This window comes from Chaetodon trifascialis, chromosome 5 (genome assembly GCF_039877785.1).
Source record: "Chaetodon trifascialis isolate fChaTrf1 chromosome 5, fChaTrf1.hap1, whole genome shotgun sequence".
NCBI lineage: Eukaryota > Metazoa > Chordata > Actinopteri > Chaetodontiformes > Chaetodontidae > Chaetodon > Chaetodon trifascialis.
This window is the reverse complement of record NC_092060.1, coordinates 16,914,415-16,934,036: the sequence shown is the minus strand read 5'-3', so window position 1 is coordinate 16,934,036 and position 19,622 is coordinate 16,914,415. Positions and strand designations below refer to the sequence as shown.

The 19,622-nt window shown below is 43.1% G+C and overlaps 5 protein-coding genes across 37 annotated transcripts in view; all 5 read right to left on the bottom strand.

The window, feature by feature from the left end:
- Positions 1-19,622, bottom strand: part of LOC139331585 (protocadherin gamma-C5-like) — a 296,020-nt gene that overhangs the window by 184,418 nt on the left and 91,980 nt on the right. Inside the window, exon 1 of one of the 33 annotated variants that reach the window (XM_070963155.1) lies at positions 16,684-19,181. The exons of 31 other annotated variants lie outside the window; for them this stretch is intronic. In XM_070963155.1, the coding sequence (XP_070819256.1) occupies positions 16,684-19,062 (2,379 nt within the window). In that variant the 5' untranslated portion in view covers positions 19,063-19,181. Of the gene's footprint in view, positions 1-16,683; positions 19,182-19,622 lie in introns of those variants that run through there. One more of the 33 variants, XM_070963177.1, reaches the window with a different exon arrangement.
- The window catches only part of LOC139331599 (protocadherin beta-16-like), a 236,821-nt gene that overhangs the window by 138,552 nt on the left and 78,647 nt on the right, over positions 1-19,622 (bottom strand). The gene's annotated exons all lie outside the window — the stretch shown is intronic.
- On the bottom strand, positions 238-2,999 carry LOC139331710 (protocadherin gamma-A7-like). The gene is made up of 2 exons (XM_070963340.1): positions 2,287-2,999; positions 238-1,002 (listed from the first exon to the last, which is right to left on the bottom strand). The coding sequence occupies exons 1-2, from the start codon at positions 2,689-2,691 to the stop codon at positions 238-240; spliced, it is 1,170 nt and encodes a 389-aa protein (XP_070819441.1). The 5' UTR covers positions 2,692-2,999.
- Positions 3,901-6,491, bottom strand: LOC139331709 (protocadherin gamma-A10-like). The gene is made up of 2 exons (XM_070963339.1): positions 4,043-6,491; positions 3,901-3,909 (listed from the first exon to the last, which is right to left on the bottom strand). The coding sequence occupies exons 1-2, from the start codon at positions 6,446-6,448 to the stop codon at positions 3,901-3,903; spliced, it is 2,415 nt and encodes an 804-aa protein (XP_070819440.1). The 5' UTR covers positions 6,449-6,491.
- LOC139331750 (protocadherin gamma-A6) lies at positions 9,800-13,278 on the bottom strand. Its single transcript, XM_070963376.1, has one exon. The coding sequence runs from the start codon at positions 13,076-13,078 to the stop codon at positions 10,616-10,618; it is 2,463 nt and encodes an 820-aa protein (XP_070819477.1). The 5' UTR covers positions 13,079-13,278; the 3' UTR covers positions 9,800-10,615.

Below are 19,622 nucleotides of genomic sequence, written 5' to 3'. Positions count from 1 at the left end.
GAAAAGAAGGAGAGAGAAAGAGAGAGAGAGAGAGAGAGAGAGAGAGAGAGAGAGAGAGAGAGAGAGAGGGAGAGAGAGAGAGGACGCCCTGTATTCTAATAACAATTAAAACTGTCGTCCCATAAACACAACACACGTAGGACACACATTAAAAAAGTCACTTTCTCTGAAATTATTCAATTTAGTTACCTACACCAATTCTAAACCACACAAACAACACAGAGGCCATTAAATTCTTTAACTGACCTCGAGAGGAGAGTCTGGTTCATCCAGGATGCTCTTCTCACTCTGCAGCCGCTGCATCGTCCCTGTTGAACTGGGGTCCATTATCAGCACGTTCTGACTACCAGCTCTGCCGAACTTACAGTCACTCTTTCTGGAGTCAGTCGTCCTGCACACCTCGTAATTGTACACGTGCGGGAGAGTCCCTGTCCCCAAAGTGTCTGAGTAACGTGGTGGATAATATGGAATCACAGGCAGACTGGAGTGATACAGGACGCGAGACTGTCTCCATCTGTAGATTTTCACTGATATAATAACCACCAAACACGTGATGAAGAGGAAGGAAACCACAGCCAAAGCCAGCACCAAGTAAAAAGTCAGCTTGTCATTGTACTCCTTGTCGTGAGGAAAGTCAGTGAACTCCGACAGCACTTCAGGGAAGCTGTCCGCCACCGCCACGTTAACAATGACTGTAGCTGAACGAGAGGGCTGCCCGTTGTCCTCCACTATAACAGTCAGTCTTTGTTTGACTGCATCTTTATCAGTCACTTGGCGGATCGTTCTTATTTCTCCATTCTGTAAGCCCACTTCAAACAGCGCCCTGTCTGTGGCTTTCTGCAGTTTATAGGAGAGCCAGGCATTCTGTCCAGAGTCCACATCAACAGCCACCACTTTGGTCACCAGATAGCCCACATCTGCTGAACGAGGCACCATTTCAGCCACCACAGAGCCACCAGTCTGGACTGGGTACAGCACCTGAGGGGGGTTGTCGTTCTGATCCTGGATCGTTATTTTCACTGTCACGTTGCTGCTGAGTGGAGGAGAGCCTCCATCCTGCGCTTTGACAACGAAAACCAGCTGTTTGATCTGCTCATAATCAAAAGAGCGCACTGCGTGTATCAGTCCACTCCCTGCATTTACAGAAACGTATTCAGAAACCGGAGCTCCGCCTATTTGACAGTCTTCTAAAACATAGGAAACACGTGCGTTCTGGTTTTCATCCGGGTCTTTAGCATTAACACGTAATACAGATACACCTGGAGAGTTATTCTCTGCAATGAATGCGCTGTAAAAACCTCGTGGAAATACTGGAGGATTATCATTGACATCCGCGACCTTCAGATAAAAGGTTCTTTTAGTTGAGAGGGGAGGCGATCCTGCGTCTGAGGCAATGACAGTGATGTTACATTCTGACAGAGTTTCACGATCTAACGCGGCGTCAGTCATCAAAGCATAATAATTTCTCACGTTGGTTTTAATTTTAAAAGGAACATTGCCTTCGATTGTACATCTTACCTGTCCGTTTTCACCCGAATCAAGATCTTTAACATTAATTATGCCAATGGTGGTGCCAGCAGGAGAGTCCTCTGACACAGGACTCGTGAATGACATGACGCTAATGACCGGAGCATTATCATTTACATCGATAACCTCAATTTCAATTTTGCTGGAATCAGTCAGTCCGCCTTGATCTTTGGCTTCAACCCTGAACTCGATCTTTTTGTCTTTTTCAAAATCTATTTCCTTTGCCACATATACTCTTCCAGTAGCCTCATCTATATCGAACAAGTCAGCTATTCCTGCTTTTGATTTTGAGAAGGAATACGTTACCTGTCCGTTTGAACCGCTATCTATGTCGCTTGCATTCACAGTGACAATGTGAGTGCCTTTTGGTGCATTTTCAATCACCGTGGCCTTATACACAGACTGATTAAACACCGGAGCATTATCATTGGCATCTAGAATATTGACAACTATATTTACTGTGCCGGATCTCTGTGGATTTCCGCCGTCCACAGCCAACAGTTTTAGAGTCAGGCGTGGCTGTGCTTCTCTGTCTAAAGATTTCTGAAGCACCATTTCAGCATATTTGCTGCCGTCCGGATTAACGTGTTGTTTTAAACCAAAATTATCGTTTGGAGTTAAAATGTAGTCCTGCAGACCGTTTACCCCGACATCAGCGTCGTCCGCACTCTCTAAAACAAAACGGGAACCCAGCGCTGCTGATTCGCTTATTTCAAATTCCAAGTGGCTGTTTTGGAAAGTGGGAGCGTTGTCGTTTACGTCTAACACTTCGATGGTGACAGGGTGCAACTCCATTGGATTTTCCAATAAGATCTCAAAGGCAAAGCTACACGGCGTCACGTCCCCACAAAGCTGCTCTCGGTCGATTCTCTCATTCACGACTAAAGTCCCTTTGTCTGCCTTCAGCTCGGTGTACTGATTGTTTTCTCCGGTCACGATGCGGGCCCGTCCAGATCGGAGCCTTTTTAAATCCAAACCAAGATCTTGCGCGACGTTACCAACAAGGGACCCTTTCTTCATCTCCTCCGGGATCGAGTAACGGATCTGTGCCTCCGCTTGATGGAGAAAAATAAACTGAACAATAAGCAGGTAGACTGCCACTGGTAATCGTCCAAACAATCGCCATTTTACGCCTCTGTCTTGATGTTGTTCTTTGAATGCCATGTGAAAACAGGGTCTTCAAGCAAACCGAATAATGTTCTGAAGATTTCAGCTCACTGAGGAAAACGCAAACATTCCCGGTTAATTTTGATTTAAGTGTAAATCAACTGTGCATCCGATGAGCTGCAGCTCGTATGAAACGCAGATCCCCTCTTGTGAAACGCAGTGACAGGGGAGGGAAAAGCACTGCCTCACAATGCACACAGCAGAATTGGTTTACCAGGCAACAGCGTCACTTAGAGGATAAAATATGAAACTAGTACAACCAGACATTCAGCTCCACAAATTTTGTGTCTTAGATGACGTTCTCTATAGTGGCCATAACAGACATTACTGATTGATTATTCAAATCCTCAGCAAGTTTGTTTTTTCCCTTCTGCAGGGAATGAATGAATGAAATCAATAAATATGGAGGAAACGGCTCTCTTTCATTGCCAGGAAACATCCAGCTGATTTTCAGTCTGTTGACAAACTGATAAAACACTGTACATTTCATGGTGAACTTACTTCGAAATGATCCTTACACGGTCTCTATGACAGATAAAAGTCTAGATTATAGAACATAAACACATGGAAATAGTGTCAATCTTGTCTTAGGAATAGTGCACTAACAAAATACCAAATAGGAAGGAAATGGGAGTAAAAATGAAATTTAGTAACCTCTAACATGTTCTGTTTTCACAGTCGCTAAATATAGGCTTTATTATTATTATTATTATTATTATTATTATTATTATTATTAGTAGTAGTAGTAGTAGTAGTAGTAGTAGTAGTAGTAGTAGTAGTAGTAGTAGTAGTCGTCGTCGTCGTCGTCGTCGTCGTCGTCGTCGTCGTCGTCGTCGTCGTAGTAGTAGAGTAGTAACAGCAGCAGTAGGAGTTGTCACCAAATTGTGAAATGAAATTCAAGCAACACTTCAGCACCATGGACAGTGACAGAGCTGCCACACCATCCTCTTTTTCAGATACAGTTAATAAGATGTAAACAAGAACGCAAACGTTAATTTCTATCAATATTTTATTGTGCTCACAGATCTAAGCGCTGATATGATTTGCATATCATTTGCAAGCCATCTTAAGTCACAGCGGATGTCACTCTGTCTGGAGTCAGTCGTCCTGCACGCCTCGTCATTGTAAACCTGAATGAGAGTCCCTGGCCAGAAAGTGTCTGAGTAACGTGGTGGATAAAACAGAATCACAGGGAGAACTTCAAAATTAGTCCACCTGTCCAGCACCATGGACAGTGACACTAAAGCGCTTCTGATAGGCGTGCGCGCACACTTTCCTCCAACTACTGAAGAAAAACAAACATACAAATCCTGAAAATGGAGAATAAAATATGAAATATATCACTCACCAAAGTTGACATTTGAGAACAGGTGCCTGAAAGTTGCTTGTCCAGCTGCGGAGTATCAGTCCCATCTCCATCCACACTCACTAAACTCTGACTCATCGGTTGAATATATTTCATGTCACTCTTTCTGGAGTCAGTCGTCCTGCACACCTCGTAATTGTACACGTGTGGGAGAGTCCCTGTCCCCAAAGTGTCTGAGTAACGTGGTGGATAATATGGAATGACAGGCAGACTGGAGTGATACAGGACGCGAGACTGTCTCCATCTGTAGATTTTCACTGATATAATAACCACCAAACACGTGATGAAGAGGAAGGAAACCACAGCCAAAGCCAGCACCAAGTAAAAAGTCAGATTGTCATTGTACTCCTTGTCGTGAGGAAAGTCAGTGAACTCCGACAGCACTTCAGGGAAGCTGTCCGCCACCGCCACGTTAACAATGACTGTAGCTGAACGAGAGGGCTGCCCGTTGTCCTCCACTATAACAGTCAGTCTTTGTTTGACTGCATCTTTATCAGTCACTTGGCGGATCGTTCTTATTTCTCCATTCTGTAAGCCCACTTCAAACAGCGCCCTGTCTGTGGCTTTCTGCAGTTTATAGGAGAGCCAGGCATTCTGTCCAGAGTCCACATCAACAGCCACCACTTTGGTCACCAGATAGCCCACATCTGCTGAACGAGGCACCATTTCAGCCACCACAGAGCCACCAGTCTGGACTGGGTACAGCACCTGAGGGGGGTTGTCGTTCTGGTCCTCGACACGCACAATAACTGATGTGTTAGTACTTAGCGGTGGCGAGCCTCCATCTTGCGCTTTAATTCGTATTTTGTACTCTTTGACTTGTTCATAGTCAAGTGAACGCAGCGACTGAATTACCCCACTCTCCGTGTTAATGGAGAAATACGTGGAGACCGGATTTCCACTAACCTCGCCGTCAATAAGAAAATATGATATGCGAGCGTTCTGGCCCTGATCTGGATCTGTGGCGTGGATCTGTAACAGAGGGATACCAGGAGCATTGTTCTCCACCACCTGAGCGCTGTAAACACTTTGGCTGAAAGCTGGTGCGTTGTCATTAATATCAGTCACGTCTAAAACGACCATTTTCCTGCTTGATAAAGCGGGCAAGCCCTCATCTGTGGCAGTAAGCGTAATGTTGTATCTGGAACGCTGTTCTCGGTCAAGATTTTGTTCCGTGACCAACGTGTAGTAATTTCTAAGAGACGATTTAACTTTGAAAGGGAGATTCTCGTCTATATTTAAATGAACCTGTCCATTTTTACCTGAATCTTTATCTTGGACACTAATCAACGCTACTACTGTGCCAGGAGTAGAGTCCTCTGATATTTTACCTGAATACGAAGCCATCGTGATTATTGGACTGTTATCATTAACATCTCCTACCTCAATTATTAATTTGCTGGCGCCCACTACACCCCATGGATCTTTTGCTTGAAGATTTATTTCGTAATTTGCAGTAACCTCATAATCGATGTCACCGGTGAGTTTAACCTCTCCTGTGTGAGAATTTATTCTGAAAGGACAGGACGAATCCTCCTCTAAGTGAGTAAAAGAATACGTGACGTTACCATTGTAACCTTGGTCCGCATCTGTGGCACTGACGGTAGCAACAACTGTGCCTCGCGAAACATTTTCCAATACAGATGCTTTGTATACAGACTGCGTAAAAACGGGTGCGTTGTCGTTTGCGTCCAAGACAGACACATGTATCCTTACTGTGCCAGACCTCTGCGGTTCCCCACCATCCACAGCCGTTAATATGAGCGTGTGCTCGCCTTGCTTCTCGCGGTCCAGACCACTCTGAAGCATGATTTCAGCATATTTACTCCCGTCTGTTCGAGTGTGTTGTTTTAGAACAAAATGATCGTTTGCCTTTAAAGAGTAACTTTGCAGTGAATTTATTCCTACGTCAGGATCTGCTGCGCTATCGAGCAAGAATACCGTCCCTGTGGGCGTCGATTCGCTTATTTCCAAATTAATTTCCTTTTTGGGGAAAGCAGGAGCGTGATCGTTTACGTCTTGTATTTCGATGGTGATCGAGAACAGCTCAAGTGGATCTTCGAGGACAATTTCTAGACTAAAACTACATGGCGTTTTCTTGGCGCACAATTTTTCTCTGTCAATTCTTTCATCGACAACGATGTGCCCTTTGTTCTGGTTCAGCGCGACATAGTGGTTATCCCCATCTATAACTAGTCGAGCCCGACCAGAAACCAACCTTTTAACATCCAAGCCGAGGTCTTTCGCAAGGTCTCCAACAAACAGCCCTTTTCTCATCTCCTCTGGTATAGAATAACGAATTTGTCCGCTAACCGCAGCAACGACACAGAAAAGCAAAATGGAGACTCTCCAGTCCAGTGAGGTGCATTTGCTCTTCCGAATATCCATTTCTTTCCGTGAATATCAGGTCCACAATTATGCAGTCATCCGTAGCGAGAGAGGCGTCGTACCTCGCGCAGTGTCACAGTTTATGTTGTAGTTTTCAGTCAAATACATACAGTGGCACCATCCATTTAGAGCCTTAACGAGTGTATGCACACAACCATCGCCTCTTCCCTTAGAAGACGGGCAGTGACTTGAGATAAGGCTGATGTTAAACGAATAGTCTGCTTATGCAACAGCACCACCAACAGTGACTGAGTAAAACAACATCATCCTCACCGGCATGTCATGACCAATGCTGCACAGTCATTATTATTATTATTATTATTATTATTATTATTATTATTATTATTATTATTATTATTATTATTATTATTATTATTATTATTATTATAACCTTTAATGTTGTGCAACGTTGCAATGTCTGCAAAATCGAAATACAGAGAAGGAAAAAAGGGCCAAAAAGATGTTAAATGTCACTATTTTTAGAATGAACACTAATCAGTATGTGATTATACACTGAACTGGTCATTGTCACCACGTTTGAATATCAATTGACTGAAAAACACAAGTGGCCATACTTTGCAATAGTAACAGCTGCAATAATCTCAAGAGCAAGACATTGTGGACACACACATGCACAAAGTAAAATGGTACAGTGGGACAGTCATGGGTGTATAGATAGATAGATAGATAGATAGATAGATAGATAGATAGATAGATAGATAGATAGATAGATAGATAGATAGATAGATAGATAGATAGATAGATAGATAGATAGATAGATAGATAGATAGATAGATAGATAGATAGATAGATAGATAATCTTTTCTCTCCCAATCCAATCTGACTGATAAGTCCAGTGACCTACATTTGAGCAGTGGAATTAACATCTAGCATGGAACTGCTGCAACACTCTTTCACAAGCATGAATAAATACTGACACGTTTCACAGCAGCCTATTTCTTCTCTATGCAGCTAAAACATGACGTCTGCAGAGGTAGGAATGCCTTTTTTTTTATTTTTAAATGGGTCACAAGCATGCCTTGCATCGTCCCTGTACACAGATAATATCAGCATATACTGTTGTAGAACATAACATTCTGCACATCGTGATTTTGCATTATTCAGGCAATGACTGCACAGCAGCAGCCAGATTATTAATATTCATGTGGTTTAAAGCCTAGGGGTGAATCACAGCGCACACACAAATAAGAGCAATGCAGCTGCCTGTGCTGCAAGACTGTAGTTACAATTTCAGTCTTGCACGAATACGACTTTCAAAGAAGCATTTGGAAAGAAATGTGGCTTAGAAAAATTTATAATGTTGGGTTTGTTAGTTGGTTTCAATACAGCTTGTGTGTGGTGAAAGACAGATAGAGTAGGAAAGAGATAGAAAATAATTCTGGGTCAACTGTGCTCCATATTGATTTTGGGATTTGAGTAACACATAACAAAGCAATGAAGAGTGTGGTGTACAGTAGTGTACAGTGAGAGATTTAAAACGAGAGGAAAATGGAAAATAAGCTTACCTGCTGGATCAAAAGGACGTTTCATTCAAGGAGTGCACCGGAAAAGAAAGGAGAATAAGGAAAACAGTTAGTGTGATCATGACGACTTCTAAAAAACACAAATGAATTACCTCTGGTCACGTTCCTTCACATGACTATAAATTATTAAAAATACAGAGTCATAGTGAAAAAATGAATGCTATAATTGTTTGACAATGTGACATATCAGGAACTGTGAACTGCCCCAAAGAGGTCACCACAAAGACAGTGAGAAGAGAACTTCCAGAGGCTGCTTTAACTTCCCAACACACTCAAACTACAGAGCAGATCAAACAAATCGTCTGACTCCAGATCGTTGTCCAAGTTCATCAGTTGCATACAGCGTTTTTTCTTGACTGACTCAATCAGGACTACTTTGCTCTTTCATGGAGTCGTGTTTTCATCTTTTACTTGATTTTTCAGAAGGCAGCTTTGTCAGTTGGCAGCGGGTACCTCAGGTGTGTTACTGTTGCCATGGAAATACAGCTCTCACCTTTGACCTGAAGTTTTTAAGTAACATAGGTAACTTTAAGGCTTCATGTCTATTTCTGAGCACTTAACTTACATGACTGTATGCCTCCCTTATCCTTTAACCAGCCTAACTGAACAGCCCTCTTCCTGTAATGTTATTACTTCAAACAGTGTCACATATTGATCATCAACCCATTAAATCACAGTTTCAAATTCAATGATAACTTATCACATTACATAAAAAGTCTATGCAATTGCCTGATGAAAGATATTGTTTCTGTGTCGTAAAGATACAGACAAAGACTTGAAGCTTAAAGGTGTTGCTGGACACTTCCCACTCCTAAAATTTATGCACATAATGTGTCAGCGCTTTCTGAACATTTCATCCCGCACTCTGCACAAGATGTTTCTACAAAACAGAACAAAGCTCTGTGATGCTTGTGTTAATTAAAATCAGCCATGCTGACAAACTCACTTCACATTTTCCTGCCGTTCTCTAATGTTGTCAACCATACTGCAGTGTTCTTGTGACCCAGATAATAAAAATTATTAAGCACTGCTTTTTTCATCCCCTCTCCTTCCAAGGCTGAATTAGGAGCACAAATGAGCCTGCAGCTATAACAGGAACAGGAACAAACATGAATTCACGCGGGAACACACACACACACACACACACACACACACACACACACACACACACACACACACACACACACACACACACACACACACACACACACACACGCACACGCACACGCACACGCACACGCACGCACGCACGCACGCACGCGCACGCACGCACGCAATTTTTAGGAGTGGGAAGTGTCCAGCAACACCTTTAAGCTTCAAGTCTTTGTCTGTATCTTTACGACACAGAAACAATATCTTTCATCAGGCAATTGCATAGACTTTTTATGTAATGTGATAAGTTATACACACACACACACACACACACACACACACACACACACACACACACACACACACACACACACACACACACACACACACAGACTGTAACCACTGACCTGAGTGGTGCTCCAGACTATAGTACTTTCAAAATCCATACATTTATAAATATTGTGTTTTCTGTTGCTCATATCACTTTAAGTGAAAGTATTTAATTTCTTAAACATTTTCTCTCTCTTTTAACTGTTGTATGTCTGAAACACTTGTGTTCCTTGATGCTAAAAGGGTCTTGGAGGAGGCCAATTGAGAGTTGATCTAAGAAAATAATATCACTTGAAAGAAAGAAAGAAAGAAAGAAAGAAAGAAAGAAAGAAAGAAAGAAAGAAAGAAAGAAAGAAAGAAAGAAAGAAAGAAAGAAAACACAATCTTCTCTTCAAGTTTATTGTTCATTCATGTGCAGCCATAGTCTATTGACATATTGTTCAATTCATAGCATGTAGTGCAAAGCTTTCATCATGTTTCCATCACACAAATCATGTGCTAGTTTGAAACCATTTATAGCATTATCAAAACTTAGCTGGAGTGTATTCAAAGTCCAAAATGGACAGTAAATAAAAGTGTAAAGGCCATTTTACACCAAACCATTAACAGTTCAATCAATCACGAACAAAGCAAAAGATAAACAGCTAAACCCTTTCTTCAACTGTGTAGCTGTCAGGAGACGCAGTAATAGAGAGGTCAGAACAACAAAGGTCTACCATGCATTTCATATGCAGGAAATGAACCATATGTAATGTATCTCATATATCCCCCTCACTAAGACACACTGTCTGTGCATATTTGTTCTGTCTTTGACTAAAAAACAAGCAGCTATTTAAAAGAGATTGTTTCACTTATGCTGCTATGACTATTTTCAAAAAGTTTCCAGGAGAAAGACTATCTACAAGGTTAAGATTGGTGTCTGTCAAGGTCCAGTCGTGGGGGAATGAGGTTCAGGTTATATGCAAAACTCCAACATTACAAAACATATCGATGCACTGATAACAATATTCATGCACACATACTTTTGTAGAAAAATTGTAGATATTTTAAACATACACAACAACAATATAGCCTTTTCTAGTAACTCCATAAACACATGACAAAAAGTAATCCTAACATATCTGACAGTCAGAGGTTCAAATTTTATTGACCGCACAGCGATTATTTTACATCATATTTACAATATCATCTCAAGACCGACTCATGTGACCACATAGCAAGGATGTGATGCACCTGCCCTCACCTTCAGAGTAGCTCTGTCTGTACTAGCGCGCCTTAGGGTGCTTTTTTGATAGGCTGCACTTCTTTTTAGTGTGTCAGTGTCTGTGTTTGACCCGAATCGAAAATCGCCTCTCCACGACCCAGTGGTCAAGAAGGAATCATATCGCTCATCTTTCAGCAGGGTCCCACAACGGCTCAAATCTGTAAAACTGGGGGGGCAGTAGGCCGTGGGGAAAACGGGGAGAGTAGCGGTGGTTGAACGGTAAACATAACCACGCCGGCAGAGCTTGAAGTAAAACACGCCACTGATTAAAAGGATGAAAAGAGAGGAAACGGCCGCCAGGGCAATTATCAAATAGAGCGTTAAGTTGTCGCTATCCGGTGATTCATCTGCAAACTCAAAGAGTTCGTTTAAAACAGGCAGCCCGTCTCCAATCACTATGCTGACTGTAACAGTGGCGGAGAGCGACTCAGGCCCGTTATCCGTTACTAAAACTAACACAGTATGTTTCGGTTCGTCGTCCTCCATGAATTCTCGCACAGTTCTGATTTCTCCTGTATGCAGACCGATCATAAACAGGTTGGGCCGCGTTGCTTTGATTAATCTGTAGGAAAGCCAGGCGTTATGGCCAGAATCGGCGTCCACAGCTACCACTTTAGTAACCAGGTAACCTCGAGGCGCTTCGGATGGCACCACATCTTCAGCGATGTACCCGTTGGTTTGGACAGGATATAGGACCACAGGTGCATTGTCATTTTGGTCTTTAATAAAAACGTTTACAGTGCAGGTGCTGGAGAGTGGGGGGTCGCCTCCATCTCTACCTGTCACCTTAATTTGGAAGTGAACGGACTGTTCATAATCAAAGAGGCGTGACGTGAAGAGCTCTCCTGTTTGTGAGTTGATGGTAAGGAAGGAGGACACTTCTGAGTTTGTGTCCCTTGATATTTGGTAGATTATTTTAGCATTGGACCCGTCGTCAATATCCTCTGCCTTCACTTTCATCACTAACGTGCCGATGGGTTGGTTTTCTAAAATGCTGGCATCGTACTGGCTGTGCGTAAAAGTCGGGGGGTTGTCATTTACATCATTAACAACGATTGTTATAACTTTTACACCAGAGAGTGGGGGGGAGCCCGCATCAGTCGCAGTAACTGTTATATTATACTCTGGCTGAAATTCTCTGTCCAGTATTCCATCAGTCACCAACATATAGTAGTTTTTGACTTCTGAGACTAAATTAAATGGGACATTGTCTGAAATTGAACACGTCACGCGCCCACTGTTCCCAGTGTCCAGGTCATAAACATTTATCAGAGCAACCATAGTTCCTGGTTTAGAGTCTTCAGCCACGTTAGCAGACGCGGACTTTATCTCTATCACAGGTTCATTGTCATTCACATCAATAACGTCAATTACAAGTTTACAGTGAGAGGCCTGACCACCGCCATCTTTAGCTTGAACACCCAGCTCGTGCGTAACAGCCTCTTCATAGTCAATAGAACCTGCCACCCGAACTTCTCCACTTAAAGGGTTAATTTCAAAAACTCCCCCCATCTTGTCTGACAGGTGACTGAAAGAGTAGGTTATCTCTCCATAAATGCCGTCATCCAAGTCAGTGGCATTCAGCGCTGCTATGACAGTCCCTATGGCCGAGTTCTCTGGTACAGAGGCTTTGTACACTCGTTGGCTAAAAACTGGGACATTATCATTAGCATCCAGAACACGGATATGGATAGAAGCGGTTCCTGATCTGACTGGATTCCCCCCGTCAATTCCATTGATTTTCAGTACATGTTCAGCTTGTACCTCCCGGTCCAAGGCTTTTTTGAGAATTAGCTCCGGATACGCATTGCCATTTATTTGAGAGCTCATTTCAAGCGCAAAATGTTCATTCGGGCTCAGTTTATATTCACGGACAGAGTTAGTTCCCAAATCGGGGTCATGCGCGCCCTCCAAGGGAAAGCGTCTCCCCAGAACTGTGGATTCTACCAAATCTAGTTTTATCTCCCCTGCAGCGAACACCGGGGTGTTGTCATTTATGTCCGCAATATCCAAAACTAAGCTGTGTGCTTGAAGGGGATCTTCAAGTAAGAGCTGATACTGTAGGATGCAGACAGCGGCTTGCGCGCAGAGCTCCTCTCGGTCTATCCGTTGGCTGATCAAAAGATTGCCTGACGCAGTGTCCAGTTCACACAGCTGTCTAGTTCCTTCTGCAACAACACGGGCTCGACGAGCATCAAGCTCCATCACTTCCAGCCCCAGGTCTCGTGCAACATTCCCGATAACCGAGCCCCGCTGCATCTCCTCGGGAAGGACGTAACGGACTTCTCCAAACGACGCACCAAAAAGGAGGCTGAATAGTAAAAAATGCAGCGACCATTTCACATTTACTCGCTGGTCCATTATTAAATGTGCTTTCAGAAACCGATGGACTGCCGTCATTATAGCAAAATCCTAAAACTAAAAATATCGACTAAAATGCTGCTGTAATCCAACCATTCCCTGCTTCTCTAGCCGAGTTAATCATGCTCTATTAGGGAAGCTGTCAGCTTGGATTGCGCTCTCTCTCTACCCCCTTTTCACCACTCTCACTCCCTCTCTCTCTCTCTCACTAACACACATACACAGACTCTCTCTTTCTCTCGCTCACACTCACACACACACACACACACACACACACACACACACACACACACACACACACACACACACACACACACACACACACACACACACACACACACACACACACACACACACACACACACACACACACACACACAGGAACACGCATGCCTGCAGCCCTCGGCTCTAACCCAATACTCCAGTTCCACTGGCACAGATAGGGTGAGACACGACATAGCATCCTTGAGTCAGACATTATAAAATAGCGTCACCATGAGACTGGGATGATAACTGCAGTGGATAGTATGAAAAACATGCATTATATTTGCTGATATTTTAATACAATTTAAAGCAATACTTGGGCAATACAATGCAATTATATACAATATTTATGCACATAATGGTTAAACGTTATAATGCTTTTGTTGTGTGTTTGTTTTGTTTTCTCAGAGTTGAGTTGTGTCACAAGGATTAATCATGAGTTGATTAATCCTTGTGACACAATGATTTTACAGTTTGTGGTGTGCTACACTGCATTGAAAAAAAAAGAGAAACAAAAAGAAAAAAGAAAATGGGCATAGCAGGAAGTTAGAAGTTAACCTGTCTATCAGTGCAGTGAGTTTGGTCTTTGCACATTAATCACAGTTTGGTCTTTGTCCAAACAGGACAGCTGCAGGCTTGAACAGACAGTTAAGACTGCAGACAGTATCATTGATAGCGAAAAATTATGGCAGACATCTCACAACCTGGACATTACTTGAATGAACGTCTTCCCTTCACCTGCTACAGAGAAATCTACAGTCAAATAACCAACCAACCAACCAACAGTTTCTTTTCACATGCAATCACACTCACAGACAGTATCTTGCCAGGTATGTAACAAATGCCTGTGTGATAACACTGCAAAACTAAATCATTTTCTTCTTCTGTGGGTGCATAATTGAGTGCATAATATCCTCTCATTATGACAGTCTGACTGTACATACTGGAGGTGGTCTCTCTCATCTATTGGGTTTCCAGAAAATCACAGCCCACCACTGAAGTGACTGGTTACATCACATCACAAATACTCCAGAGGATCCAGTGAAGAGAGCTTTACTGCTGAACAGTTGTGAGTAGGTGTGTCTGGGAAGATGCCTTTGCATATTATGTGTGTGTGTGTGTGTGTGTGTGTGTGTGTGTGTGTGTGTGTGTGTGTGTGGGGGGGGGGGGGGGGGGGGGGGGGCAGGGCAGTGCTAACAGTGAGCAATGAGCAATGTACGTAGACTAAATAATTTAAGTAATACAACAAGCTTTCATAAAAGAAAAGGTCACACTGCATGTAGTGTAATACAAATACATACTAACTCTGCACAGGTAAAAGCCAACATCACAGACATTAACTGGGCTCAATTAGCATGACTAGCAGCAGTGAACAAGAGGAGCAAGTGGTCCTCCTTCCAAAAAAGGAAGGTACCTGAGACTATGAATCTGTGTCATAAAGTACTTACAGTTCAATGGACGCACACAAAGCAAAGACAAGGCAGGAACATCCATATTATAACTCAACTAGCTGCTATTGACAAAACTATCTGCAGGAAGGTACCTGACTGTAACTCCACAGTCAGCCGTGTTATAGTTTTATGGTATTTCCAGCTACAGTTTTTTTAGCCATGAGTGACTGAACATAAGTGAATGTCTGTTTTTCTCTGGCAACAAATGACAGTACAAACATTTTTAATGAAATAAATAAGAAAAGAAATAAAAAACAGCAAAAGAAAAGATACAAGATATAAAAATGTATTTGTAATTGGACCATATGAGTGGCATCTATTTTTAAAAATCAGTTTCAAATACAGCATTTCTTGAACGTAAACTCTAATATACAGCCAGTCAGGGTTGATAATCACTTAAGGCAAACCAACCTTGTCCATTTTTGAAAAACATAATTTCATCATCTTTCTGCAGCAAATGTGACATGAAACTACCCTTCAAGGCAATTCAACTAAAGCGTCCTCTCAAGGAACTTGATCAGAGCATTAGATTAAAAAGATCAAAACAAATACAATTTAAATATTTTGATTTGATGTTATAACCAAACTAAATAAAGGACACAAAGCATGAAAAATAAAGAGAGAGGGAGAGAGAGATTTAGACAGAAGTTAAGCAGCAAAAAAACAGAGGGTGTTCAGCACCAAGGACAGAGAAACGAGTCAGCCCAGTCAACATATTCCTCTAGCTTACAATCATTGGACATCACAGAGAGAGCACTAACATGAATACACATAGATACTGCAGGGTGAGTGAGTGAGTGAGTGAGTGAGTGAGTGAGTGAGTGAGTGAGTGAGTGAGTGAGTGAGTGAGTGAGTGAGTGAGTGAGTGAGTGGTGCCTGTGCAACGTTTTGAGAGCAGAAACTGTATATATCCTCTGTGTCTGTGTGCACCTATAATTGTCCATGACTGCGTGTGTACTGCTTGTTTTTAGAGAGAGGGGCAGTTTTTGGAGAGTGATGACATTTGGGGTGTTCCTGCGTGTGCGTGCAGGCGCATGTGCATGTGTAAGACATGCCTGCCTCGGAGTAAAGATCATCAGCTGGGTACGTGCATTAACCCTCAGTCTTCTGTACATGTGCACATACATCTCCTTATACACACACATTAAAGCATGCACGCACACACGCACGCACACACACAGATTCATAATTTATGGTGACATTACATAGACTTACATTAATTTTCTGCACGCCAACCAAAACCACTACAGTTTTCATTCTAAAATTTAAAACAGATTTATGTCACCACAACACATGGAATACAACACACACACACACACACACACACACACACACACACACACACACACACACACACACACACACACACACACACACACACACAATCAAATACACACACAATCAAATACAGGTAATACATGTCTGCTGCCTGAACATCCAGTCTTCAGAAAGTGGACAAAATCAACGGATCTGAGTTAATTTTAAATTTCAGAACCTAATTAAAGAACGTATGCAGAAAAACTGTATAATTGCTTGTTAATTAGAGTAAGCTCAGGTATCTTTGAGCATTGAACCAAAGACCATTTATGGCTCCCAATGGCCAATAATGTGTGAAAGTGCAATCATCGGTCTCAAATCAATGAAACAGTTCGTGGAACTGATGTGGAAATGAAACTTCTAATCCAGAGCTGCCTGAACGTGAGTCACACTTTAGGTTCCTCTTTTGTGAATGAAAAATGTGTGTGTGTGTGTGTGTGTGTGTGTGTGTGTGTGTGTGTGTGTGTGTGTGTGTGTGTGTGTGTGTGTGTGTGTGTGTGTGTGTGTGTGTGTGTGTGTGTGTGTGTGTGTGTGTGTGTGTGTGTGTGTGTAAAGCAAAATAAGCCAGATGTTCTACACATTTGGCACATATGATAAATAACATGCGCCTACCTCGGGAGAATCATTACAGTCTCCAAACGCTTCAGCAAAGTCTACTGGATCTTTCCTCAGAGTCTGGTCAGCAGGCAGTGTGTTGTCATTGTAAGAGGAAACAAACTTAAAGTCACTGGTTCGAGATCCTGTTGTCAGGTAGGCGTCATAATTGTAAGTGCTGCGTAAAGTTCCTGTGCCGTCAACATCTGCGTAATTAGGAGGCAGATACGCGCTCGGGATGGCGACTGCTCCATCAAACAACAGTCTGGGCTTTCTCCTGCGACAAAACCTCACACCCAGGATGATGATGATGAAGGTCAGAAAAAAGGTGGACACTGACACCAGAGCGATGATCAGATAAGAGGTCAGTTTGGAATTCTTCTCATCATAAGAAATGTCCTTCAGTTCTGGCACCTCAGCCAAGTTATCAGAAATAAGTAAATACATGGAGCACGTGGCAGACAGAGAGGGCTGTCCGTTATCTTTCACTGACACAATCAGGTTCTGTTTCATGCTGTCAGATTCAGAAATGTCCCGCTGTGTCCTGATCTCTCCGCTGTGGACACCGATAGTGAAAAGTCCGGGATCAGTGGATTTGACTATCTGATAGGACAGCCAGGCGTTCTGGCCGGAGTCCGCGTCCACCGCGATCACTTTGGACACCAGAGAGCCTCCGTGTGCAGCTTTGGGGACCAGCTCGGTCATGAACGAGTTGCCCTCCGGGGCGGGGTACAGGATCTGAGGAGAGTTGTCGTTCACATCCGATATGAACACACTGACGGTCACGTTGCTGCTCAGAGGAGGAGAACCGTTGTCTCTGGCCATCACGTGCACTTTAAAACTCCTCAGCTGTTCATAATCAAACGACCTCACAGCGTGGATCACCCCCGTGTCTCCGTTCACAGACACATAGGTGGACACCGGGGCACCGCCCACCTCACCAGCTAACAGAGAATAAATCACTGTCCCGTTCTGTCTCCAGTCGGGGTCTCGAGCACTAACGGAACATAAAGTGGAGCCAGGTTTGTTGTTTTCACTCACATATGCGCTGTACGACTGCTCCTCAAACACAGGTGGGTTGTCGTTGATGTCTGCTACAGATAACTGAACACTTTTAGAGGAGGACAGAGGTGGAGAGCCCTCGTCAGTGGCAGTGATTGTAATGTTGTAATCAGACACTAGTTCACGGTCCAGTTGTCCTGTGCTCACCAGAGAATAATAGTTTTTAATAGAGGGAACCAACTTAAAAGGAACATTTTGCTGAATGGAGCAGCGCACCTGTCTGTTGCGCTCAGAGTCTCTGTCCTGCACGTTAATGATGCCCACCTCTGTACCAGACGGGGTGTCCTCTGGTATGGGATTCGTCAGTGATTTCAAATTGATTACAGGGGCGTTGTCATTCACATCAGTGATGGAAATTATTGTCTTAGCATAAGATGATAGACCTAATCCATCTTTTGCTTTAATGCGTATTTCAAATGATGTGGTTGTTTCATAATCAACAGCGCCAATTACTCTGATCTCACCCAATTTACGGTCAATACTAAATACTTTCTTCACATCATCAGTAACATGTCCAAATTCATAAGTCACATCTCCATTGACCCCCTCGTCTGCATCAGTGGCGCTCACTGTGACCACCACAGTGTCTACAGGAGCGTTTTCAGGCAGACTGGCTTTATAAACGGCCTGGCTGAACACTGGGGCGTTATCATTAGCATCCAGCACAGTGACGTGTATGACGACTGTACCTGATCTCTGAGGAGAGCCACCATCCAAAGCTGTAAGCAGCAAATTGATCTCCCGCTGTTGTTCACGATCAAGCTCTTTGTCAAGAACAAGCTCTATTGTGTTTCCACTAGCAGCCAAAATGAAATTCTCATTCTTTTTAAGGCTGTACTGCTGAACTGAATTCTGTCCTACATCCGCATCGTGCGCCTCCTCGATCACAAAACGAGCTCCCCTGTCTGCAGACTCTTGAATTTCTATACTTATCATTTCTTCTTTAAATTGCGGGGAGTTATCATTGACATCTTGAATGTGAAGAGTTATCCGATGAAGCTCGAGAGGGTTCTCCAACACGAGCTCGTGTTTCAGGATGCACGAAGCCTTTTCTCCACAAAGCCCCTCTCGGTCAATCCTGTCGGCAACTATCAGCTCTCCGTTATTCAGGTTGATGTCACAGTAACGTTTATCAGTCCCGTCGGTGTCAATACGGGCTCTCCTGTTAGAGAGCGCACGCGTTTCCAGCCCGAGATCCTTGGCCATATTTCCAATAACTGATCCTCGCTTCATCTCCTCGGGAAAAGAATAGCTAATGTCTCCATATGCGGCATGCAAAAAAAGGAGGAGGAAATAGAACCCGCGCGTTCGAAATAAGAACATTTTCGGCTCCATCACAACGTTCAGTTCCTAACAGGCTGAAGAATAAAGCGAACAACGTCAGTTTAACCACAAAACACGAACACCAACCGCGATTCCTGGGTGACCGTCCCTTTCTAGACACAAGAGCACAAGAATATGCGTCCACACCAGAGGACAGATGCATTAAACCATCTTAAGGCTGGTGTATAGCGCCACCGTGAGTTAAGTTTGACAAAGACACTGATGAATAATAAGTGAAAGGAACACTGCAAATTGTCTGTACCGTGTTTTTAGTTTATTTGCATATGAAACAGACACTGTAACGACTGTCATGTAAGATCATTATTTTCAACTGAAGTTATTCATGAAGTTTACATCAGGAAACAACCAGGGGAGCGGGGTTTAAGCCACGCATTTCACTAATATGTTTGTAATTTTGTGTTTTGTGATTGTGAGGAGCCACTCTTGGGTCTTGATTACCTCACTGAGGGATGAGCTTGTCAATTTGCCTCATGGTCGTCATAACATTGCTGCACGTGCGTACATTTAATCTATATACATGATGGTGGAAGGCAGGTTAAGTTTGGCATACT